The 24,980-nt window shown below is 33.7% G+C and overlaps 1 protein-coding gene across 8 annotated transcripts; it reads left to right on the top strand.

The window, feature by feature from the left end:
- Positions 1 to 6,236: 6,236 nt before the first annotated feature.
- Positions 6,237 to 24,980, top strand: LOC123902146 (protein transport protein SEC31 homolog B-like). 8 transcript variants are annotated; one of them, XR_006807489.1, is made up of 18 exons: positions 6,237 to 6,344; positions 7,253 to 10,413; positions 10,502 to 12,183; positions 12,304 to 12,426; positions 12,558 to 12,653; positions 12,763 to 12,799; positions 12,898 to 13,139; positions 13,394 to 13,491; positions 13,633 to 13,740; positions 14,650 to 14,953; positions 15,035 to 15,226; positions 15,299 to 15,481; positions 15,629 to 15,686; positions 15,852 to 15,918; positions 16,030 to 17,045; positions 17,121 to 17,177; positions 18,937 to 19,573; positions 21,270 to 24,980. XR_006807489.1 is itself a non-coding variant. In XM_045951807.1 (4 exons), exons 2-4 carry the CDS (start codon positions 12,070 to 12,072, stop codon positions 12,624 to 12,626), a joined length of 306 nt encoding a protein of 101 aa, XP_045807763.1. In that variant the 5' UTR covers positions 9,923 to 10,673; positions 11,059 to 12,069; the 3' UTR covers positions 12,627 to 12,731. The 8 variants fall into 8 exon arrangements, 2 of the variants coding, with proteins under 2 accessions (XP_045807763.1, XP_045807762.1); XR_006807493.1 differs by lacking the exon at positions 6,237 to 6,344 and having other exon boundaries at positions 9,923 to 10,673; positions 11,059 to 12,183; positions 14,805 to 14,953; XR_006807494.1 differs by lacking the exon at positions 6,237 to 6,344 and having other exon boundaries at positions 9,923 to 10,673; positions 11,059 to 12,183; positions 14,338 to 14,953; positions 16,195 to 17,045.

Below are 24,980 nucleotides of genomic sequence, written 5' to 3'. Positions count from 1 at the left end.
ACAGTTCATTTCTCAGATCTACATCATAAACATCGAAAAAGTAAAGATTGAACACTTTTTCACAAAAACTCTCAAGAACACAAAGTTCTTGAGTTTAATCTTTCATAAACTCGTTTTTTACCCATTAAATCCATTCATTAATCATGTTAAAAGCATGTTAAACATATTAAGAACCTTAGGAACGATTTCCATCAAGAAAATCCGATCTAAGCTAAAACGAAAATGGGGTGGAGGAAGTTCGGGTGAGGAGAAATCGACATTCTCCCCTTCCTCGAGTCACCCACGAATATGAAATCTACTCTCTTACCTTAGATCGACGAACTCACGAAGATTGCTCCTCGAATCTCTCCTCCAAGCTTGCCCTAGCTCTCCTCTTCTCTTCCTTCTCTCTAGCTCTCTCCAAGAACAACCAAAAAGTGAGACTTTCTCTCACTTCAAGGGCTAAATAGCGCCCCCCCTTCACAAGTCCACAAGGCCCAATGGGCCTCAAGCCCACTAACTTGGCCCAACTCGCGTTAACTCTCACTAACTCGCGCGTTAACTAAAACTCTCGATAAATATTCTTAAAGTTACTATCTTACTTAAAAACCACATCACCAAATAATTAAACACTTAAATAGTGAATAATAAATTTGGGTCGTTACAAAATACACCGGGCCAGCCCGACAACCCGTACCGGGCCGGGCTCGGGCACTAATTTTGGTAGCCCGTTTTTTATCCGGGCTTTTTAGCCCGGCCCGAAGCCCGACCGGGCCGGGCCGCCCGTTTTGACAGCTCTAGTTACATCAATGTCAATTCAATATAGGCTAATTCATTGGTAATTGTATATGTGCTTTTGTTTATTTGAATTTCAAGTGATCCCCCGTCTATCTAGGTACTATTTATTTATGATTAAAGATTCAATTTCAAGTGACATTTTTATAAGGAGGCAAATTAATCATTTTGTTAATTTTATCTTTAATAAAAAAGATAAAATTAAAAAGGTATGCCCCGTCCTCACGAGTTTAGCTCAATTGGTAGATATGTCGGCATTTTATATACAGTAACCGAGGTATTGGCTTAAGTGTTATCGAACTAACTTAATCAAATTCCTCATACAGAGGTCATCACAATCAGAAAGAGGTAAAGTGAAGATAGAGGTCAAGACAACTTAAGCCGAGAACTTGAAGAGTTGGACTCAAAGAACTTGAAGAGTTAGACTCAATTTTTAGCTCAAATTCTAGAACTTGTGAAGAATTCGGAACAGGACAACTTAAGCTGAGAAATACTACTCAAAGACAAAATCCAAATCCACTTGAAGGATTGGATTAACCAATACTTTTATCGAGAAAATCTTTACCTCACATGAGACAATGTTCAATAGAAGATCAATTATTTTCAAGCTCTCCTGCAACTCAAGCATATATGGCTGCTAAAAATTTCACATTCCCAACACTTAACTTAAAAAAGCTAAAAATCCAGCCCTTAGTTAAATGTAGATTCTATATTTTAGTTAAACTTGTCTCTTTTAGACCCCAGTCAATCACACATTAACTCTTTTCCTTAAAGTTTTTCATGTATTGCTCTATCATGTACCGTTATGTCCGATACATTTTGCAGATCAAAAAAACTCTAAGTTTTAATCTATAAGTTAATTGAATTAGTTTATAAGAAAATAACCTATAAGATAGTAAAAATAAGTTATAACTTGTAACGGAAAAAGTTACCAAATAGATTTTATTTTTGAAAATGAGCTTATAAGCTATAAATAAGTCATAAACTCAAATTTTTAGCACCTTCAAACAAAACCTTAGTGTGTGTTTGTTTCATATTGATTATCTATTTGTAAAAAAAAAATTATAATGCTTACAAATTAATCTGTTTTTTTAAACAAAAAATCAAATTAATTTCAATTTTTATAAGAAAAATATGATTTTTTTTTGGGTCAAGAGAACAAAACATGATTTTATTATTATTGATTTTTTTTTGATAAATTAATATTATTGAATATATTAGAAAATGAATTAGATATATCTCATTCATTTTCTAAGAGTATAAAGAACCAATTGAATTTGTTCAATAATACCATTAAGTCATTCCTTCATTTCAATTGCAATAACAAGAAGTGACCGACTATAATAAATTTCAATATCGGAGTACGAGTATCAGTAAACCATAGTAAATAATAGAATTGTTTTGGAAAACTATAACTAAGGGTATTTCTGGAACTTCAAAGTTAAATTGGTCAAATTTGAATTTTTTTTTCTCTTATAATTTGGGACGCGGAGTACATGCAACACATCACAATACTATTACTAATTATCTCCTCTATTTCCAATGTCCCTAAAAATCCAATCTTTCTAACTCCTTATTTCATTAATATAAATACAAGGCTTCATTCGTTTTCTTATGCACTTCATAGAAATAAAAAAAACACAACAAATATAAACAACAACATGGATTCCCAAAACCCAAACCCAAATTCAAACCAAGTTTTTCCTTCAACACCACTTGGTTTCTCAGCTCCAATTCTAACCCTCAAGCAAGAGCTTTATGATGAACCACCTCAACCGAATCTAAACCGTGAAATCTAAAACAATATCGTTTGTGATCCAGAATCAGACACCATTGTTCAAGCTCCAAATGCATCACAAAATAATGACAACAATGCTCCGGCGAGTGAAGCCACAAAAGATAGACTTCAACACTGTGTTAAGGAGCTCGTTCGTGTGTTGGATCTCGATTTACCAGGTCGAAGGAAATTTCGTGAAATTGTTAGAAGTATTAAAATGGTGTACGATTCCATTCATGTTATGGCCATGAAAGTTGATGTTCATAATGAAAGAATCGATCTTTGAGTATCTACTATGACGAGGCGTCGTGGGTTGGTGTTAAATCGTGACAAGAAAATCATTGGCACAATTCCTGGTGTTTCTCAATAGAATGGAATTGGCTGTAAGAATAAATAATAAAATTACCTAGATCAACACTATCATCATATCGGGTAAATATTCAATAGAATTGGATTTTGGTGGATATGTTGATAATATTGATCTAGGTGATTTTATTATTTATTCTTACAAACAATTTCATTCTATTGAGAAACACGTCACCAATGCAAACACCAGGAATCATGTCAATGATTTTATTGTCACGATTTAGCCCCAACCCACGACATCTCATCATAGCGTATACTTCAAGATTGATTCTTTCGCTATGAACATCAACTTCCTTATCTTCTTCCACCATGGTCATAACACGGATGGAATCGTACACCATTCTAATACTTCTAACAATTTCATGAAATTGCCTTCGACCTGGTAAATCGAGATCCGACACACGAACGAGCTCCTTAACAAAGTGTCGAAGTCTATGTTATGTGGCTTCACTTGCCAGAGCATTGTTTTCATTATTTTGTGATGCAGTTGGAGCTTGAACAATGATGTGTGATTCTCGATTACAAACGACATTGTTTTGGATTTGATGGTTTGGATTCGGTTGAGGTGGTTCATCATAAGGCTCTTGTACGAGGGTTAGAATTGGAGCTGAGAAACTAGGTGGTGTTGAAGGAAAAGCTTGGTTAATTTGGATTTGAGTTTGGGTTTTGAGAATCCAAGTTCTTGTTTATAGTTGTCGTGTTTTTTTATTTCTATGAAGTGCACAAGAAAACGAATGAAGCCTTGTATTTATATTAATGAAATAAGGAGTTAGAAGATTGGATTTTTAGGGACATTGGAAATAGAGGAGATGATTAATATTGTGATGTGTTACATGTACTCCTCCCGTCCTAAATTATAAGAGAAAAAACTCAAATTTGACCAATTTAACTTTGAGGTTCATAGAATTTAATTCGATTAAGCAAATAATTTGTTCAACCCAACCGTGGGCAGTGAACAAGCAACACTAAGAAAACGGCTGATATCATATCAAAATTCGGCAAGCCCTATTGCTAAGCGCCATAGTCTATATCAGTTTCTATTCGAATAATTTTAAACAAGCATTGAATGAATTCAAATAATTTCGACGGCACAAAAACGAAACAAATTAAGCATCAAATAACGAATTTGTGTATAAGATAATCAAGGAAATACGAAACCAAAATAAGAAAGCAATAGAAATATGAAAGAAATTATTATTAGAATTCGAACCTCGGGAATACACAATTGAAGTTTCCGTCACCGATGGTTCAACCTAGGGTTTTTAGTTCTCCATGAGCATCAGCCGCAATTCTCTTTGTTTATTTCGTGAATGACTGAATGAGGCAGCCCTAGCTGCGTTTTTAGTTTTTATATTACATGGAAAATGGGCTTTAAAATAATTGGGCCGAATCTCTCTCTTTTTTTTTTCTCCCAGCCGCTCCTTTTTTTCTTCAAACCCTAGTTTCTCTTCTTCTTCATCCACCAAAAGAATGGTGGTTTTATGGTAAATTTTTTTACCCAAAATCACCCCTCTAAATTGTTTTTTTCTTTATTTTTAATCAAATAAGTGATTTTCACATCTATTTAATTTTTTACGTGATTTTTTGTTTGTCGTCGTTTTGTGCGGCTTTGTGTTTATTATCGTCTTGTGCGGCGTTTGTTGGTTTTTGGTATCATTAATTCAAATTGACATATCCGCCTCAACTCATTACATATATGATGAAAACTTGGACATCAACGTTGCAGATCCGGGAGTAACAATATTCCGGTTACATTTATTTTGTCATATTTGTAGGTTCTTTCATGATGTCGTTGTATGCTATTAACCTAGGCGCTGCAAGATTGTTTGTAGATTCACTTTTTTAATAGTTTTTAGCAATCTTGAATTTGTAATGATCTATGTATGTTTCAATTTAAATGAAAGAATATTTATTTTTAGTAAAAAAAAAAAAGAATTGGGCCGAAAAATATAAGTTGTCCTAAAAATAAATTAAGTTTGCTAAGTTTGGAACATAAATGCAAATATATGACTCCTTTGCGCTCCGAATTAGCTTCTAGCTGCAACATTAAAGTTGTAGCTCTTTGTCTCATCTTTCCAACGCATATTTCTGCATCTCAATCCGATATTTGTATCTCTAGTTATGACTTGTGGAATGAGAAGGTATCAAATTATTATTTATTCAGAAAATAAGTAGCGAAAATAAAATAAATGCAAAACTAAACTAAATTTAAGAAACACGTTAAAAACACTAAAAATAGAGGAAAATAAAATCATAAAATAACCGTAGCAAAAGATAAAAGAAAGTACATTAAAAATGCGGTAAATTCTTATATGGACCACTTCATCAAGTGGTCCATGGTGGACCAATTATGAATAACATTATAACGAATACGAATTTTACAAAATCCACCGTTGGATTGAAAGTTTATATCATATAGATCATCCATAGAAAAATTGAAAATCATTTGATATGTTATTGAGATACATCAAGATTAACGGTTTATTAAATAACGTAAATCTTGATGGGTCTCAATAACATATCAAATGATTTTCAAAAAAATTTAAAAAATTTATGGATGATCTACACGATATAAACTTTCAATCCAACAGTGAATTTCGTAAAATTCATATTCGATATATCATTTGTCCATGGTGGACCACTTGTGAAGGTGGTCCACCATAACATTAGCCTAAAAATGCACCGATCAGAGACATTAGAAATATAGGAGATAATGAATATTGTGATGTGTTGCATGTACTTTTATCGTCTCAAATTATAAGGGAAAAAACTCAAATTTGATCAATTTAACTTTGAAGTTCCAGAAATACCCTTAGTTATGATTTTTTTTGGTGTAAACTGGGTATCCTCTACCACAACTGCAGAGACTAATCCCTCGAGCCTTGTGGGACCCAAATGGGTGGCAACCTCTCCCTTAGAGTTTTAACACTGCTGTATGCCCAAACCAAGGATCGAACCTAAGACGTTGGTTAAACTAGAAAAGAATCACACCATCTCATCTAAGTGCTCTTAGGTACCCTTAGTTATGGTTTACCGACTTAATGCTAACATGTGTTCTTAGAGCACAAGCTAAACAACTTTATATAGAAATATTCTCCTTAAAATTTGTGCATTTAAATTTTCAAAAGTCAAATTGTTGCACTTTTCAATAGAATAATTCTACTTTTAGTTTCCTTGACATGTGCAGCATGACCCTTATTATTATTATTATTATTATTATTATTATTATTATTATTATTTTTAATAATAATCAACTTAACGGTATTATTGAAGAATGCAATTGGTTCTTTTGTTTGTCACCGAGGCTTATATATATGAGATGAAAAGTCGTTCTTTCTTCTTCAAAAAACAAGAAACACGCACACATTGTGGTGTTGAGTGGGTCGCTAAAAATCACGAAATTGGCATGCTCCATCTGTTTGCTACGGTAATTGTTCAACTTTCTTTCCACATATTTGCATTTTGATTTGATTATTAAACTACAACATTCAATCTTCTGCTTCATAAACCCTAAATCAAATCCCTTTTTTTTCTTTTCTTTTTTGATGAAAATGAGGGTATAAACCCTAAATCAACAACATTCAATCTTCTGCTTCATAAAAATTATAACTTTATCATTTTTCTCATTCTTGATCATTCAAGAACATTCAATCTTTTGTTTGAGAAAAAAAAAAAAGAACCTTAATCGTGCAAAAATGTGTTCTGTGTCAAGATCATGTTTACGATTGATACCCATTTTTTAATTCTTGATATTTCAAGAACATTCAATTTCTGCTTATGAAAACATGAAACTTTAATTGAGGAAATGTGTTTTGTATTGGTAACGATGATGGGTTTTCGATTTTTTCATTCTTGAGTATTCAAGAACTTTCAATCTTCTGCTTGGGAAAAAAAATGAACTTTCAATACCCATTTTTTGAGAGCTTTCTTTTCGTTTGGTATCTCAGTTATTGTTTTAAGGTAGTGATTCAAATCAATATCCTTGTGATTTTTTTTTGACTGATTTTATGAAATATACATTGTTATGGCATTTTAAGAGTCCTGCATTGGGTGAGACATGACCTGAAGATATCTTTATAAGTGGGGCAATTCTTACCTTAGAAGCTAGTTTTGTAAGATTGATCAGTTAGGCCCAACCCAAAATTCTAAGAGCGTCTATGCAGTATGCATACTCTTGGAACTAATTTTACATGTCATGTTGTCTTAAATCTTATTACATTTTCATGTTTTACTTGTGATGAAACATGTTCATTTCTAGGGTCTAACGTTGTTGTATTTCTTGTGTTAATTGGTCGTTCAATAGTGTAATTGATTGAATTTTGGCATGGTTTGCAGGCTTTTTTCTCTCTATTGAATTCTGCAGCTCCGAGGAAAGATCATCAGGCTGGAGAGGAGAATGGAAGAAACCAGTCACATCCACCAAAGAGTGTTGTGAAGAAAATTATGTACATTCGACATACATTGCAGAACTTTATAACACTATATCCAACATTCCTACAATTATTTTGGCTCTGATTGGTCTTATAAATGCTTTAAAACAGCGATTTGAGAAAAGGTTCAGTATCCTTCATCTATCAAACATGACACTTGCCATTGGGAGCATGTTGTACCAAGCCACACTACAATGAGTGTAAGTAAGCATTGATCTCAATTTTTGTGTTGAAATTTATGCTTGCTTTACTGATTGGTTCTATTTTATTTCCAACTAGTTTGTATGATACAAAATGAGGTTGCCATTTTATAAATTGTTTGTTACATAACTGAAGAATTCCGAATTTAGGGATATATCACTGTACTTGCCATGGGTAAATATTGAACCAGAAATATTGGTTTATAATTAATACTTATTGGTAACGATGATGGGTTTTTGATTTTTTTCATTTTGAGTATTCAAGAACTTTCAATCTCCTGCTTTGGAAAAAAATGAACTTTCAATTTTTGGAGGAGATTAAATGTCACTGAATGTGAAAGCTAGTTGTTGCTGTAATTGCTTGTCTCTATTGGTGTCCATTTTTCTATTAAAAAAAAATTATGAATACCCTTAGTCCCTAAATTAAATTTTGCAACTGCAATTAGAAGTGATTTTGCATTATGAACTTAACGACCCTTGTCTCTAATGTTACATAAGTTTTGTGAGGGATGGATGCCTCAATGACCGTTGAGGAAAATGCATTATGAATTCTTTATTCATAATGGAAAAGTTGGATTGTGGCTTTCAAAGAAAAGTAATTTTAATATGAAATCTATTCAAAATGTGGATGGATAGACTTTGTTCCATGATTTTTGTAAGGGTGGGCCAAAATTTTTGGATGATGCCTTAATGTGAAAGCTAGTAGTTGACCCTAGTCCCTAAATGCTATTATCTATTGTGCTTTGAGGGTATAAACCCTAAATCAAGAACATTCAATCTTCTGCTTAATAAAAGGTATAACTTTACCCATTTTTCTCATTCTTGATCATTCAATCTTCTGCTTGAGAAAAACCTTAAGTGTGCAAAAATGTGTTTCTGTGCCAAGATATCATGTTTACGATTGATGCCTGTTGTGATACTGATTTTTTAATTCTTGATAATTCAATTCAAGAACATTGAATTTCTGCTTGATGAAAGCACAAAACTTTAATTGAGGAAACATGTTTTGTCCCAATAACTTTCAATCTTCTGCTTATTGGAATCTTCATTCCAACATATTTGCCCTGTTTGGTATATAATTAATACCTATTGGTAACGATGATGGGTTTTCAATTGTTTCATTTTGAGTATTCAAGAACTTCCAATCTTCTGCTTTGGAAAAAAATGAACTTTCAATTTTTGGAAGAGTTTAAATGTCACTGAATGTGAAAGCTAGTTGTTGCCGTAATTGCTTGTCTCTATCGGTGTCCACTTTTCTTTTAAAAAAAATTATGAATTTTTATTCATAATAATGCATGAATGGATATATATTCTGCTTCGATGACCCTTAGTCCCTAAATTCAATTTTGCAACTGCAATTAGAAGTGATTTTGCATTATGAACTTAATGACCCTTGTCTCTAATGTTAAATAAGGTTTTGTAAGGGATGGATGTCTCAATGACCGTTGAGGAAAATGCATTATGAATTCTTTATTCCTAATGTAAAAGTTGGATGGTGGCTTTCAAAGAAAAGTAATTTTAATATGAAATCTATTCAAAATGTGGATGGATAGACTTTGTTCCATGATTTTTGTAAGGGTGGCCCAAAAATATTGGATGATGCCTTACTGTGAAAGCTAGTTGTTGACCCTAGTCCCTAAATCCTATTATCTATTGTGCTTTGAGGGTATAAACCCTAAATCAAGAACATTCAATCTTCTACTTAATAAAAGGTATAACTTTATCCATTTTTCTCATTCTTGATCATTCAATCTTCTGCTTGAGAAAAACCTTAATTGTGCAAAAATGTGTTTCTGTGCCAAGATATCATGTTTATGATTGATGCCTGTTGTGATACCGGTTTTTTAATTCTTGATAATTCAATTCAAGTACATTCAACTTTCTTCTTGATGAAAGCATGAAACTTTAATTGAGGAAACATGTTTTGTCCCAATAATTTTCAATCTTCTGCTTATTGGAATCTTCATTCCAACATATTTTCCCCGTTTGGTTTATAATTAATACCTATTGGTAACGATGATGGGTTTTCGATTTTTTCATTTTGAGTATTCAAGAACTTTCAATCTTCTGCTTGGGAAAAAAATGAACTTTCAATTTTTGGAAGAGATTAAATGTCACTGAATGTGAAAGCTAGTTGTTACCGTAATTGCTTGTCTCTATCGGTGTCCACTTCTCTTTTAAAAAAAAATTATGAAGTTTTATTCATAATAATGCATGAATGGATATATATTCTGCTTTGATGACCCTTAGTCCCTAAATTCAATGTGGCAACTGCAATTAGAAGTGATTTTGCATTATGAACTTAATGACCCTTGTCTCTAATGTTACATAAGGTTTTGTAAGGGATGGATGCCTCAATGACCGTTGAGGAAAATGCATTATGAATTCTTTATTCATAATGGAAAAGTTGGATGGTGGCTTTCAAAGAAAAGTAATTTTAATATGAAATTTATTCAAAATGTGGACGGATAGACTTTGTTCCATGATTTTTGTAAGGGTGGCCCAAAAATGTTGGATGATGTCTTAATGTGAAAGCTAGTTGTTGACCCTAGTCCCTAAATGCTATTATCTATTGTGCTTTGATGTACCCTTAGTCCCTAAATGCAATTTTGCACCTACGGTATGAAGTGATTTTGCAAAGAAATTGTTTCCTTGTGCAATTTACGAAGCTGCCATATAACTACAACTCTATAATTAGCTTAACAAAAGGACCTTTATACTATGTTATGTATTTGGGAGATTGGTGTTTCATGCAGTCTAATTTCGTTTTTGAGAACTTATTCAGCCTATGAGATTTGCTGCTTTTCCAAAATTTGAGCTTGAGTCTGGATTTGTGCTGGGGAAATCTTATGTTGACCTTCTTCAGGTAAGATTGTTACTCGTATTTGTACTCGTATTATACATTGTTACAATTTGATGGAAAAACTATTGTTATTGCCTTGGCAACTGGGCAGAAGCGCTTTAGTGCCTCTCTGTGCAAGCTTGTTGATAAATATGCTGAAATCTTAGCAAGTCAAGGGTTGCTGACCATAGTAATGGAGTATCTAAAACTTTTGGGTTCTGAAGAACTTTCGATAGAACTTGTTGTGATATTGAAGGACCGAATTGCACTGTCTACGGAACCTGGTAAACTTTTTCTTGGATTTCTATATGGCATGGTTAAAAAAATAGAGGAAAATGATACAAATTGAATGCTATTTATTAGCAAGTGACTCTTCAAATGCCATTTCTCGTTGAGGAATACCTCAAGTACTAGCATTTTTGTGTTTTTTATTCTAGTGGGATAGCATTACCATTATAATTGCATAGTGAACATCAGTGCGTAGTTATATTTTGCTGTTATTAAACGTGCAACATATACACCTAACCATATTTCAGGAAGATATTGCCGGTTTTAGAAAGACCTAACTACTCATGTGATTACTTATTGATCACTCTTTTAATATTGTTAATAACTAGTAGAGTGGGTACTTATTGTTCCCGAACTGCCTCTTGTTGCTGAATACCCTAGCTCCGACCGTTTCAACCGTTTATCTTTGGGGAGAAACAGTTCTTCTTCTGAAGTTTTTTCTCTCGGTCTCGTTGCTGGTGGATTATGTGATGGAAACATTGATATCTGGAGTCCTCTCACTCTGATTCGGTAATTTGGTTTTTTTTCTTTCAATCTTGCGTGTTGTTTTTTCCATCTTAAAAATTGATGATTTCGTTTAATAGATTGTGAAATGCATTGGTTGGAGATATGATTATATATCAGTAATTCGGATTTCGGAGAAGTAGAAATGTTTTTCTGACGTTATGAATTGATCTTGGAATTTGCTGATTAAAAATTGATGATTTCGTTTAATAGATTGTGAAATGCATTGGTTGGAGATATGATTATATATCAGTAATTCGGATTTCGGAGAAGTAGAAATGTTTTTCTGACGTTATGAATTGATCTTGGAATTTGCTGAAAATTTTGTTTTATATAGTTCAGTTACAATTTTCACTTAGTGCTAAATGCTTTGGTGGTTTAAGTCTGGAGAATTTTGGTTCATTTTAATATATACTTTCTCTGCTCGTTATTGTAAGGCATAAGGGACCGGTATGTTCTTCTCTGTTTTTGTGAGCCTACTTGCTGCAAGTTTTTATCGTCTTCTTTGTTCTCTGGCATATATGTAGTGTTTGCTATTGAAATCATATCTTCGACATTCTTATATCTCAGGTTTGTGGACTTGAGTTTAATACAATTGCACCCAATTTTTGTGATTTGATGCAAGTAAAGGATAATTTTGGCTGCCATTTATACATAATCTATGTGTTGGGAAACTCAAAACTAAATTCCCGTACTAGAATGGTTGTCGAGTGTCATGAAAATGGAGCAACACAGTAGTTTCTGTTTGAGTAAACAAATTATTGAGCTTCTTGGCTAGCTTCATGTTTTTCTTTTGTTTGGTTGAAGTTGTTGATAAAATACACCTACATTATAATTCAGTATGTAGGTTCATAGCTTTATTGATCAGTGTTTTAATTTTAGTGTCGCATGATACAATTTTCTCAATTTCTTTCTAATGATTTTGTTTTTCTGATAAATTTTCTCCGCTTGGAGGAAAATGAAAGTTCTCTCGTTGGACAACTTGTAAGGCATAAGGGACCGGTATGTTCTTCTCTGTTTTTGTGAGCCTACTTGCTGCAAGTTTTTATCGTCTTCTTTGTTCTCTGGCATATATGTAGTGTTTGCTATTGAAATCATATCTTCGACATTCTTATATCTCAGGTTCGTGGACTTGAGTTTAATACAATTGCACCCAATCTTCTTGCATCTGGTGCTGAGAATGGTGAAATTTGCATATGGGATTTGACCAATCCTTCAGAGCCTACACATTTTCCACCATTGAAGGTAAGAATTTTTTTCCCTCTATGGTGTTTAGTCACCCCCTCTTTTGATGGATTAATATGCTCTTAATCTTCAAATATATGGCTCTATAATTTGATATTTTTACACATATAGTGTTTATGATCACTGTGCAGGGTAGTGGCTCTGCTTCCCAGGGGAAGTTTCATTCTTATCTTGGAATAGTAAAGTGCAACACATATTAGCATCCACTTCATATAATGGGACCACTAGTGAGGAAGCGATTAAATTCAACCTTTATATTTTGTTCTCATTATGGTATTGTTTGTTGGGATGATAATTTTTTTGTTTGTTTTTTAAAATTTTGGTTTTATTCTCCAGTGGTTTGGGACCTAAAGAAGCAAAAGCCAGTGATAAGGTAACTCGATCATCTCTTGCCTTTTGGTTTTGAAAAAGCCTGATATTATATTTCCAAAAAGAACTCACTGTAACCTTATGTCCTATTTGAACTGACAGCTTTGCAGACACAGTTAGACGGTGGTGCTCAGCTTTGCAGTGGAATCCTGTGTTGCTACACAACTTGTTGTTGCATCAGATGAAGACAGATATCCTTCTATAGGGGTATAGTCTCTGCGGATTGTCTGTTTATTTTAAAGGCAATATGTCTGTGTATTGACTTTATATGAGCATGTTGGCGCAATTTTGGGATATGAGGAATATAATGACACCGATAAAAGAGTTTTTGGGGCACACTAGAGGTAAAGTCAGCCATTCCTTAGTAATGTATTTTCTGGCTCTTGCTTTTTGATCAAGTATGATGTACTGCAATGTTATTGATTGTTCGTGTCAAATTAATGTGAAGATGGACAGTAGCATGTTTTTAAATGATTTATAGGCTTCCTGGGTGGATCTTAATTTTATAGTTCTTTTAGCTTTTATTGTGAAGCTCCAGTCTCCATCACTGTTTTAAGTTTATCTGACTTCATTTTATTGTCTAAATCTCTGATATCAGGCGTAATTGCAATGTCATGGTGTCCCAATGATAGCTCTTATTTGCTTACCTGTTGCAAAGATAGCCGAACCATATGCTGGGACACTATTTCTGGAGAGGTGGTGTTTTGCTTTCTTTTATCGCTTTCACATTTTTTTTTTTGAAGAATTTCAAAATTGCCAGATTTGGCTAGATTTCGTATTTATAGGAAATTTTTCCAGTAGTGACAATTTTTCTTTTTTGGTTGGGGGTGGGCACAGATTGCATATGAATTGCCAGCCGGAACTAACTGGAACTTTGATGTGCATTGGTATTCTAAGATACCTGGAGTAATAGCATCTTCCTTTGGAAAAATAGGCATATACAAGGTACATAAATATAATTTGGAGGTCTTCCTGAATTCTTTGTCAATCAATGTTGCCATTAAAGCATCTATATCTGGAACTCTGGATTCTTGAAGTGAGATTGAAAAACTAGAAAGCATTTATATTCTTACTCATGTGGGTTTGGGTCCGTTGACATGCCTTTGTAATACAAAACAAGCATATCTGAAGTTGTTTTAACAGAGAGTCTACCTTTTTGTTTAGAAATATTGAGAACCATATTTAAAACCACATGATTCCTGTCAAGAAAATTGTTTCTAATTGTATCTATGCGCTAGTTGAGCTGAGATACAAGTGGCTCAAATGTAAGGATGGTTGCGTGTTTTTTGCTACCTTTCAAGTTCCTTAAAATAACAAGGCTAATGAATGGTCATGCTATAATAGTAAAATTCTTAATTCACTTCAATGTGCAACCGGTACTAAGCTTGCTTTCAAACAAGTTGTTTATAAGGGCGTGCCTGACTATTTGTTTATGTCGACCATCTTATTGTAATATGATATAGGGATTGTGTGAGCCAATATATTTCTTAGCACCACACTGCATTACCTGCAAAAATTAATTCATCTTTACGCATTTTGCAGAAGACTTTGGCTAGGGAAGAAACCCGTTTCCGACCATCCTGCTGCTTTAATTTGTATCTTATGATTAGTAGACACGTGTTAAATATTTTCTTTCTAAAGATGAATTATAAAACTGCTACTTGTCAGAATTATCAATGAGAGAAGGTTTATAAAGATAACTAAGCTTTCTTGAACATAAGCATGCTGTTGGAGAGCATATAATTCTAGGACTTGGAGGCTGTATTTTGAACTTCAGTGATTTATGTTGTCGCTCGTTTATTTTTCCATGCTTATTCTGAATATTGACTTACATGTAAAGAGGCTGCTGATCAGGTTCAACAATCATACGCAATGTTTCCTTTGCCAAGTTCCTCATCTCAAGAACAATACCATGCGCAACCATCAATGCATGCACTATCATTTGCATCTCATAGCCATTCTGACTCATCTATCAATGTTGCTGATCAACCTTTAGATTTTGCACCTAGGTATAGTCGTGATGGTGACATGCAAATTCAATCAACTTATAATCATCATCATTCCGGTTCTTCAATGAATAACTAGGGTGCTCCAGTGGCACCTGGTGTTGGTTATCTACCAATACCTCCAAGTCTTCCCTCAGGGGTCAGGGCCACAGGTTATAAATTTTAGCACATTGTTTTTTCTAGTCAACTAATATGTTTATTTTAACACACCTGACACTTGGTTAATTTAACAGCACAATCCTTCTATTACCACTCCTGGTCATGTAGCAGCACCATATGGAAGGTTTCCTGGACCTGGTCACCCTCTAACAATTCCACCAAATGGTGCACCCTATTCTCTTAGTACAGTAGCTACGATTCATCCTACTGCAGCTTTCTCTGCTGATAAATACGGCGTTTCTGGTGTTCCTGAACGCCCTAAGAAGGTAATTACTTTCTGAAGGTTAGCGCTTTGATAGATATGATTCATCCAACCTCATTTTGAAATTATTTTTCAGGCACCAGTCCCTAACTGGCTTAGAGAGGAAATAAAGAAAACAGTCATTGCCGCTCCTTCAGCAGATCACCCAAAAGTTGAACAAACACTTGTGCGTGATGGCATTGATAAATCATATGCGAAGGCTGATGATGAGACGGATAGTAGAAGTATTGATTTGTCTATATCAGCTGAGGACGAAGAGGTTTGCTTCTTTACTATTTCTTCCCAAAAATTAAATTCTCTCCCCCCCCCCTCTCTCTACACACACACACACACATACATGCTTCATTTGTTATTGAATGTCCTTCATCCACTTCCAGATTTGATATGAGATATAATGTATGATCAGGTCGAAGTTGATAGAACTGCAGAAATCAACCAAGAAATAAAAAAAAAATCTTTTGAAGGTAAGCATTGTTTGAAACATAAACTGTTGTCGTATTTAACACCTTTTTTATTTTGGTGGAAAAAAAGGCGTTAAATAAGACGCAACAATTCATGATTAACATCTGTATACTGTGTGTAGCAGAAAAAGATATATTACAGTTCTAATTTTATAGCCTCTTCCTTAGGTTACTGATAAATTGTTTGATGAGATTGCAACCAAAGTTCTTAGTGAAGACGATCTGCCTGCTGAAGGTAATTTCCTGATCCGTCTAATTTTCTCTATCTTCCTTATACACAAATGATTAAATGCTAGCAATGTAGTATTAGGTATTGGAAGCTCTAACTGTTATTTTTTCCCCCCAGTGGGTCATAATGTTGCCACTTCAAACCATAATGCATCAACCTCTCCACCCTCTGCTCCGGTTGCTAAGGCAACTGCTAAAGTTTTAGGTCCAGTTAAAGCAAAGGAAATAGAGACTGATGGTGCCAATGAAAAATCTAATTCAAGCTCTCCTGGAGATGTTTTAGGTCTTGGAAATTATGGCTCTGATGCCGATGATGAAATTGAGAGTTCCACTGTGCCTGCTCCTGCAAAAGATGATGCGTATATGGTGAATAATATAGTTAAAACCAACTCATCGCTATCCAGAAATAGCAATGGTGATGCTATTGATCAATGACATGATGCTATGATGACCGAAGAATCTGATCATTCATATTCCAAGATAGTTTATAAAGATGCCAGGGATAATGGGCTTGATGCAATTGAAAGAAGCCACAAAAGATTTAATGGTTATAGCTCGAAAGACATGTCAGGGGTGCCAAGATCTGAATTGTGGAAAGAATGGTGTGGAGAAAGCAACAGAAGATCATCTAGGAAAGGAAAGCAGAAGAAAATAAGAAAAAAAAATTACCGACATAACAAGAGTTCTTCCGAAAAGGATTTTAAGGAGGTAAAAAGTAGTCACAAACAAGTCCAGGACAGATGAAAAAAGTGACGAGAGAAAAAGAAGAAAGGATGAAAGAAATCAGAAAAAGGAACAAACAGATTACATCAGTGAGTCAAATGAAAGATCGAAAGAGCACAATGTAAGGCATGGGGAGAAGTCAAAGGAATCAGAATCAAGGAAAAGGTCCTCCCATGTTGATGTCAAGGATGATAGGAAGGGAGGAGAAAAACCTCACAGAGGTCGTACCACTGAAGACACTAGCCGAAAAAAGGAGCATTCAAACGATAAGGGGGAGCAAAAATCTAGGCGAAGTGACCATGACAGGCACAAAAGATGGCGTTCTTCGTCAGTAAGCAGTAGAGGTAGAACCAGCAAGTATCATAGTCATGCCGATGATTCAAGTGGTGAAGGCTCAGATGGCTCGAAAAGGTTCAGAACAGATTCCATTTTCCCTTCATTTTTCATGGTTGTCATATAGTGCCTAATTTCTTTTTTGTACTGCAGGAAGCCGCGTTCAAGAAAACGTGAATTGTCACCATCTCCGGTCAGGTCTAAAAGAAGGTATTATTTATAAAGAGACTCCTTACCTTTTTTCAGGTTTACAATATGAATGTTTTGAGTATTTCATAGCATCTGCAGATGCTGAGATAAGCTGTTTGTGTTTATGATATAGTAATATATTTCTTCTTCCTAGTAATTCTCACTTGGTTCATGATTAGTGTATCATTTTATATTTTTTTGATTATTAATAGCTTTTTGGTAAAGCAAATATCTTTTCTTAGTTTGATGTGCTAAAACTAGTCTTAAATGGTTAGGACATGGTAGGATACATAATTTCTTAGTCAAATTCCCATTCTTTACTTTTTTTCATGTGTATCTGTGTTTAAGCTTCTAAGTTACTTGCCCGCCTTTCTGCAATTTCCATTATTGATTTCAGCCCCATGTCTTTTTGCAACTTGAAGGTCAGGGTCTTGATCTTGATTGCCTCCCTCATATCTTTTGAGTAATTAGCAAGGAATGATGTGATGAGGAAAATGAAATATTGAATTTTGATTAGTTATATTGAATCCTTTTTTTGCTTGATTATTATTGGTCAGAAATTTAATAAATAGTTGTTATTGAAGTTGTCTCATAAAGGGTAGAATGAATTACTATTTCACTCTGCAATATTTTTTAAAAATAACCAATTTCATGTTGTCCATCCTACAATTATGTTTGTCAGATCAAATTACTACGTATTTTATTCTCTTTATCATCTCTTATCACTTCAATCATGCTATGAATTGTAAGATAATTTGTTCTTGTTCAAGCTATAGACATGGAGCTGATCTCCATAATTATAAATTCCATCTCGTAAATAAAATTCTTGTTTTTTCCTGTATAATTTCCCTTTAATCACTGACCTTTGACTATAAATTGGACTTCCACTTTTGTGAGCATAATAGTGTGCCTTAAATCCTATCTATCAGTTTTCACATATATACTTAGCTTATGTTCTTATTTTAACATTTTGCTTAGAATTCATTCAGGCCTTCAAATATCTTTTAGTAGACGAAAAAGAAGTCGTTGTGAGCAGAGTTCCTTAAGGGCCTGTTTGTTTTAGCTTTAATAAAAGTGATTTTTTCTTTGTATTTTTAAAAATGGTTTTTTATGATAACTTAATTAAAAATAGTAAAAGGTATTTCAAATTCATCTATTTATAAATTAATAGAGTGATTTTGACATTCAATAACTTAAATATTCATGTTAGAGATTTTAACTTAATAAAAATCACATTTTTTAAAAAATTTATCTAAAAAATGATTTTTATGACAAGCGATTTAAAATAGGATCTTATTTTAGAGATGATTTAAAATTTATCATCCAAAAAAATTTGTAATAAAATGATGAAATACTTAAAATGGCATTTTAAGAGAAACTATTCACACCAATTTCTCATTTGAAGCTTTTATAAAAAAATTATTTGTTAATTTTTTTTTAACAAAATAACAATACACTTTACAAATCATTTTTAAAAAAAGAAGATAAAACAAACGGTCCCTAAATCCTACCAATCAGTTTTCATGTATCAACTTGGCTTATATTGTAATTTTAATATTGACTTAAAATTTTGGCCTTCATATATTCAATTTTTTAGTTGTATTAGACAAAGATTTAGTTTTAGTAGACAAAGAAGAAGTGTACGCATAGATGGTATAGGAAATTGAATAAGTTATGCCTATTTCGACTTTTATATTTTAGACATAATCTGCTTTCAATACTCCTTCCTGCTGATCCCTTTACTGGCCATATTAATTCTAACACGTGTGATTATCTGCAGTGTTGCCGTGGTTCTGGAGAGACTGATTTTATTGCAGGTGATGCTTTAATTATTTAATTCTATCAAATAAGTTACTCACTACAGTATAATATTTACTTTCTTATAATTCATCTGCATGTATCATGCTCAGTCTATGTAGATTTTGTTTCTAAGCATTTGGTGGTGTATGCTTTTTTTTTGTGGCATTTGGTGGTGTATGCTTTTTTTTTTTTGTGGCATTTGGTGGTGAAATGACACATGCTGGTGGTGTGTCTTTTGCCTTTGGAGGTAAACTTGTGTCATTTCGTCCTAGAGGCAAGATTTTAGTACTTTGAGTATATTTCTTTGTCCATGTTCTGTAACCTTTCAGTTGAATTCATCTTATTTATAATTTTCCAGGTTTATGTGCATAACATGGTCACTGAAGACGGTCACCATACTGGTAGTTGATATTATTACATCTTACAATCTATTTAAATTTCATATACAACAAAAATTGTCAAATTCCTATCAGATATTTTTTTTTTATAAATCTCTTCCATTTGTGATTCATTTCTATTTTCAGGTTGTTTCAGCGATGGTGAGCAATGATCTCTTAAGCCTTGTGAACACTAGGCCTCTAAAATTCTGGAAAGAAACCCTTTGCTCTTCTTGCAGTGTAAGTCTCATTGGTCTTTGCTGCTGATCTAACTGTGTTTTCGGTTAGTTTTTAAAGTATGCTCATCATTTTAGTCTTCCTATAATTCTTAAATTGATTAAAAGGGAATACGGAGTTACGTATGAAAATTTTAGTAGTGTTCAGACTCACTTGCTCATATTTATTTTGCCCTAGGCTTCTTTCTACCTCTGGTTGTTTTTTGCCTTCGTTGCTTCATTTTTGCCTGTTTTCTGTTTGTTGACCTTCGTTTAAGAGTTTGCAAATGCTGTTTTCCCCTTTTCTTTGTCTTTGGTCACTTTCTTTTATTCTTTTTCTTTTATGTTTCTACCTGTCCCCACTGGTTCTTGTTGGTCCTCGTTTTTAACTTTACCCAGAACAGTACATTTGTCACTCCCGTCAAATCTTGGCATTGTTCTTCAACCTATTTTCACTCTAAATTCCCCCAAACTCCAAGACTAGAGCTCTGATACCAAGTGATAGGAATTGGATCAGGAAAGAGAAATCTTTATTGGATGCAGGAACAAAACTCAGCTATTCGAAAGATCTAAACCCTCTCAGTTGACTTCCATCCTCCCCATCTCAACCCTTATTCCTATTTATAGGCAACAGGCCTATGTTGTTAAGCTGGTGCCTCTTGTTGTGTTGCCTGCGTTTTTGCTATGGTGTTGCTGTGTCTACTGGTGTGTGCGTGGTGTTTTGATCTTCTGCTGTTTTTGTTTGCTGGGCGGTTTTACACCGTTTTTGGCCAATTGTTTTTGGTGCCTTGCCTTGTGGAGTTTTTGGTTGTGCTTCTCTGTTTTGGGGTTTCTTTATATTCTTTGTTTTGCTGAGAGTTTTGGAGGCTTGTTTTAGCTCCATTGTATCTTGTTTTCTTTTTCTTCTGTATTGTGGCCCGCTCTCTTGGCACTTCTTATGCCTTGTTTGAGCTTATTAATAAATTTGCTTATTCAAAAAAAAAATATTGTCGATGGCAGATTATGATTGCGAGCCTAAAATAGACCATATAAATATGGCTTTCTAAGATCCACCATGGCCACCAACTTCATTGGGGCCACCATGCCCCACATACGAAACCCAATACACCACTCCCATTGTATTGTGGTCTGTCAACTTTCCCTGCCTTGGCGCCACCATGGTCGATTTTCAACACTGTCCAACTCCCTAATTGTTACTATTAACAAGTGAGTCTTCAAATCCCACGTCTGGCTGAGGAATACTTCAAGTAATAGCATTTTTGTGTATTTTATTCTAGTGGGATAGCATTACCATTATAATTGCATAGTGAACATCAGTGCGTAGTTATATTTTGCTGTTATTAAACATGCAACATTATACACATAACCATATTTCAGGAAGATATTGCTGGTTTTAGAAAGACCTAAATACTCAAGTGATTACTTATTGACCACTCTTTTAACATTGTTAATAACTAGTAGAGTGGTTAATGGTTGATAAACCAAGTAATTTTACTAAATCCTTTTCTGAAAGATTTTTATTTTATTAAAATAATTTGGTGTAAGTCACATTTTGATATGAAGGGCTCTCAATTGGAGAAATCTATGTTCATGGTTTTGTTAATTAATTATTATTTTATGACTGTAGCTGTCTAGTGTTTCCTTTATTGTTCGGTGTATGAAGCTTTCTGCACACCTACGTTTCTCTTCACTTTTTTTCCCCTTTCTAATTATGTTTGCAGAGAAAGACTTGAAAACCACTGCTTTTGAAAATTCTCAATCACATGGTGGATCCTTTTATGGGGCTGGTAATTCCAATTATAATATGAATTATTATTAGGTAGTTACTCTAACTTTGTTCCTTGGCATTTTTCGTTTGGTGCAAAGCATAGTGTTTAGTGGTCAATGAGTTTGATTGAGTTATCAGTTGTCACCCTTAGGTTTGATGGGAAAACAGAATGTGAACCTACATAATGTCCATCATTAAGTTACCTTAACTACTCATCAAAGATATTAAACAATTTTGACCAAAGGTCAAATTCTCATTTTTCAGTTTTCTAATTTGGTTTGATTTTAAACAACTTGAAGGTAATTAATTTGGCATTATGATTCATTTTCTCATTCTTCAATATAAACACAACATTCATCAATCTTCTGCTTGAAAAATGGTATAACTTTACCCATTTTTCTCATTCTTGATCATTCATGAACATTCAATCTTATGCTTGAGAAAAACAAAAAAAAAAAGCTTAAGTTTGCAAAGTGTTCTGTTCCAAGATCCTGTTAAACCTTAAGTGTGCAAAGCGTTCTGTTCCTAGGTCCTGTTTGATGTACCAATATTTCAATAGACAGTTTTTTGTCTGTTACGATAATGGAGTTTCACACGTTTTTTGAAATTTCTGGATAAATTACTTAATGACTGTAGTCCCTGAATGTGAAAAAGTTAGTTGTTGCCTTAATTGCTACTCAAGCAACTGTTTCTATCAGTGTTCTCTTTTCTATTAATTTTTATTCACAATAATGAATGGATATATATATATTCTGCCTTGTTGCAACTGCAATTAAAAGTGATTTTGCATTATGAACTTAATGACCCTTGTCCCTAATGTTTCATATGTTTTGTAAGGGATGAATGCTTCAATGACCTTTGATGAAAATGCATTATGAATGCTTTCTTGATGCCCAAAAAGTGTTGTATAAATTACTTAATGATCGTAGTCCCTGAATGTGAAAAAGCTAGTTGTTGCCTTAATTGCTACTCGATCAATTGCCTCTATCGGTGTTCCCTTTTCTATTAAAAAAAATATGAATGTTTATTCATAATAATTCATGAATAGATATATATTCTGCTTTGATGACCCTTAGTCCCTAAATTCAATTTTGCAACTGCAATTAGAAGTGATTTTGCATTATGAATTTAATGACCCTTGTCCCTAATGTTTCATAAGTTTTGTTATGGATGGATGCTTCAATGACCTTCAAACGAAAATGCATTATGAATGCTTTCGAAGCACATTGTGGAAAAATTGGATGGTGGCTTTCAAAGCAAAGGAATTTTAATATGAATTTTATTGTCTTTTTATGAGCGTAATTGTGAAATTGTCACTAGTTGGTATGGTATACATGAGCTCACTAACTCCAAATTTCACAGTAAGATGGATATACTTTGTTCCATGGTTTTTGCAAGGGATTGTCTTGGTGGCCCAAAAAACGCTGGATGATGCCTTAATGTGAAAGCTGGTTATTGCCTTAAATGCAATTTTAATATAAAATTTCATAGCCTATTGATAAGGGGTTTCAAGAGAATTCTCCAAAGAAGAAACGAATCAACTAAAGAAAAGTACAAAGAAACTAACTTTTTGGCACAACCTCTCTGGTATGCAGCCTACAAACTTGTTGTGAGTGATGACAATTCTTTCAGACAATATTATTATGCAACAGGTATGCTCTGTGCCGAGAACCTTGAAAGATATTCTCGTTCGTTTGCTATGGTAATTTTGGGAACTTTCTTTCCACACATATATGCATTCATGCATGTTAAGATACCCATTTTCTCATCCTTGATTGAAAAATATGCAATCTTTATCTTGATAAAAACAAAACAAACTTAATAATTGAGCAAATGTGTTTTGTCCCAAGACCCCTGTTTGCTACTCTTTTTGTTTGCCTAGGTAATTTTGGTACTTTGATTGCAATATATTTGCATTGGTACATGTTGGGATACTCATTTTTTTTCATTTTTTATTTAGTCAAGAACATTCAATCTTCTGCTTGAGAAAAACGTAGAGTCCTACTCCTACCCATTTTTCTCATTCTTGATTATTCAAAAGCATTCAATCTTCTGCTTGCGAAAAACAAAATATAGCCTTATTTGAGCAAACAGTGTTCTGTCCTAAGATCTTGTTTGATTCCAATATTTTGAAAGATTAACTTTTTCGTTTGCTATGCGGTAATTTTTGAACTTTCATTTCAATATATTTGCTTTGATAGTTTGATACTTGTTGGCATACCCATTTTTTATTTATAATTATTCAAGTACATTCAACTTTCTGCTTGAAAAACAATAGAACATTACCCATTATTCTCATTCTTGATTATTCAAGAACATTCCATCTTCTGCTTGCTTGAGAAAAAAAGTGAATTTTCAATTCAGTAAATCAAAATTTTAAAGGGTATAAAAACCTATAAGACTGAATAATACGGAATTTTTTTTTCATTATATGAAAAAAAAAAGAGGGTGGAGTATATTGCCCTAGTAGTAACCCCAAATTTGACCGTTGAAATCGACGAATATACTTTGTTTTATAAATTTTGGAATGGGTGAATCATAGATGCCTCAATGACCATAGAGTAAAACGTTGGATGAACTTAATGACCCTAGTCATTAAATGTGAAAGCTAGTTGTCGCCTTAAGTGCCACTCAAGCAATTGTCTTTATCGATTTTCTCTTTTTTGTGAATGGATATCTATTTTTGTAAGTGATTTTCTTGATGGCCCAAAAATGCAGGATGATGCCTTATTGTGAAAGCTAGTTGATGAGAAGCAATTGTCTCTATCTATTATTGCAGAAGTTTTTGTTTTATTTCATTGTGATTGTTTGTATTGCCTTTATGATTTCAATCATGGTTGAATTATTTAGATTGATATAACAACATATTCTTATACATAGAGTAACTTTGTTCAACAGTAGTTCACTAGTGCAGTTCTGTAATAGCAGACTGTCATCCTTTTGGATTGATTATGAGTCCACCGTCCCATAGATGTGGAGAGACTCTAGAGAGATGATTGAAGCTTTGGTTGGAGGATAGAAACTAGGGGACAATAACAGATTGTTACAGTTCCCTTTGATAAGAACTAGAACAGATTGGGTGAAGGAGAATTATTCGTCCCCGGAGTTTATTAAATTTGAAAAGAAAAGAAAAGAAAAGATACACTGAGGAAGATACTCCCCACTACTGGTGATTCCCAGCACTAAACAAAAGCCAAAAGAAAAAGATCCTTCTAAAGGGGGAGGAGACTTTCTGTACAAGGGAATAGGGCCATAAGGGAGGTCTTTTAGTAACTGACTCCTAAAACCAAGGTCAGCTAACAACCCCTAACTACCTTGGTAACTAACTTTTTAAAACAAAAAACAAACTAAAAACATAACTAATACAAAGGGTATTTCTAGAATTTTTTCCTAACATAAACTCTTAGAGGTTGGGCATCTAAATTAGTGGTCCTATCATAGGTGCTGGGAACTTTCTATTGAATCCCACCTTTTAAGGTTGATTTGTTAACAGGAAGGCTTTTTATGTCGGAAGTTAATGTGGGAAAAAGTTTTCTTAATATGGTAATTCTATGATTTAAGTTTGCCTTTTCCCCTCTATAATTAGATTAACAAGAGGACCTTTTTCACCATGTTATGTATTTGGGAGATTTGGTGCTTAATGCAGTCCTATTTTCGTTTTTTA

This window comes from Trifolium pratense, linkage group LG1 (genome assembly GCF_020283565.1).
Source record: "Trifolium pratense cultivar HEN17-A07 linkage group LG1, ARS_RC_1.1, whole genome shotgun sequence".
NCBI classification, from domain to species: Eukaryota; Viridiplantae; Streptophyta; class Magnoliopsida; order Fabales; family Fabaceae; genus Trifolium; species Trifolium pratense.
The sequence above is the reverse complement of the archived record's forward strand: the minus strand, read 5'-3'. Positions and strand labels throughout refer to the sequence as shown.

What these genes read in the sequence shown, in the direction of transcription:
- LOC123902146 (XM_045951806.1), top strand. Translation starts at nt 10,336, where the DNA reads ATGAGATTTGCTGCTTTTCCAAAATTTGAGCTTGAGTCTGGATTTGTG. An exon ending in CTTATGTTGACCTTCTTCAG is followed by an intron (nt 10,414 to 10,501) that starts GTAAGATTGTTA and finishes GCAACTGGGCAG; the next exon opens with AAGCGCTTTAGTGCCTCTCT. An exon ending in TGCACTGTCTACGGAACCTG is followed by an intron (nt 10,674 to 11,058) that starts GTAAACTTTTTC and finishes TGAATACCCTAG; the next exon opens with CTCCGACCGTTTCAACCGTT.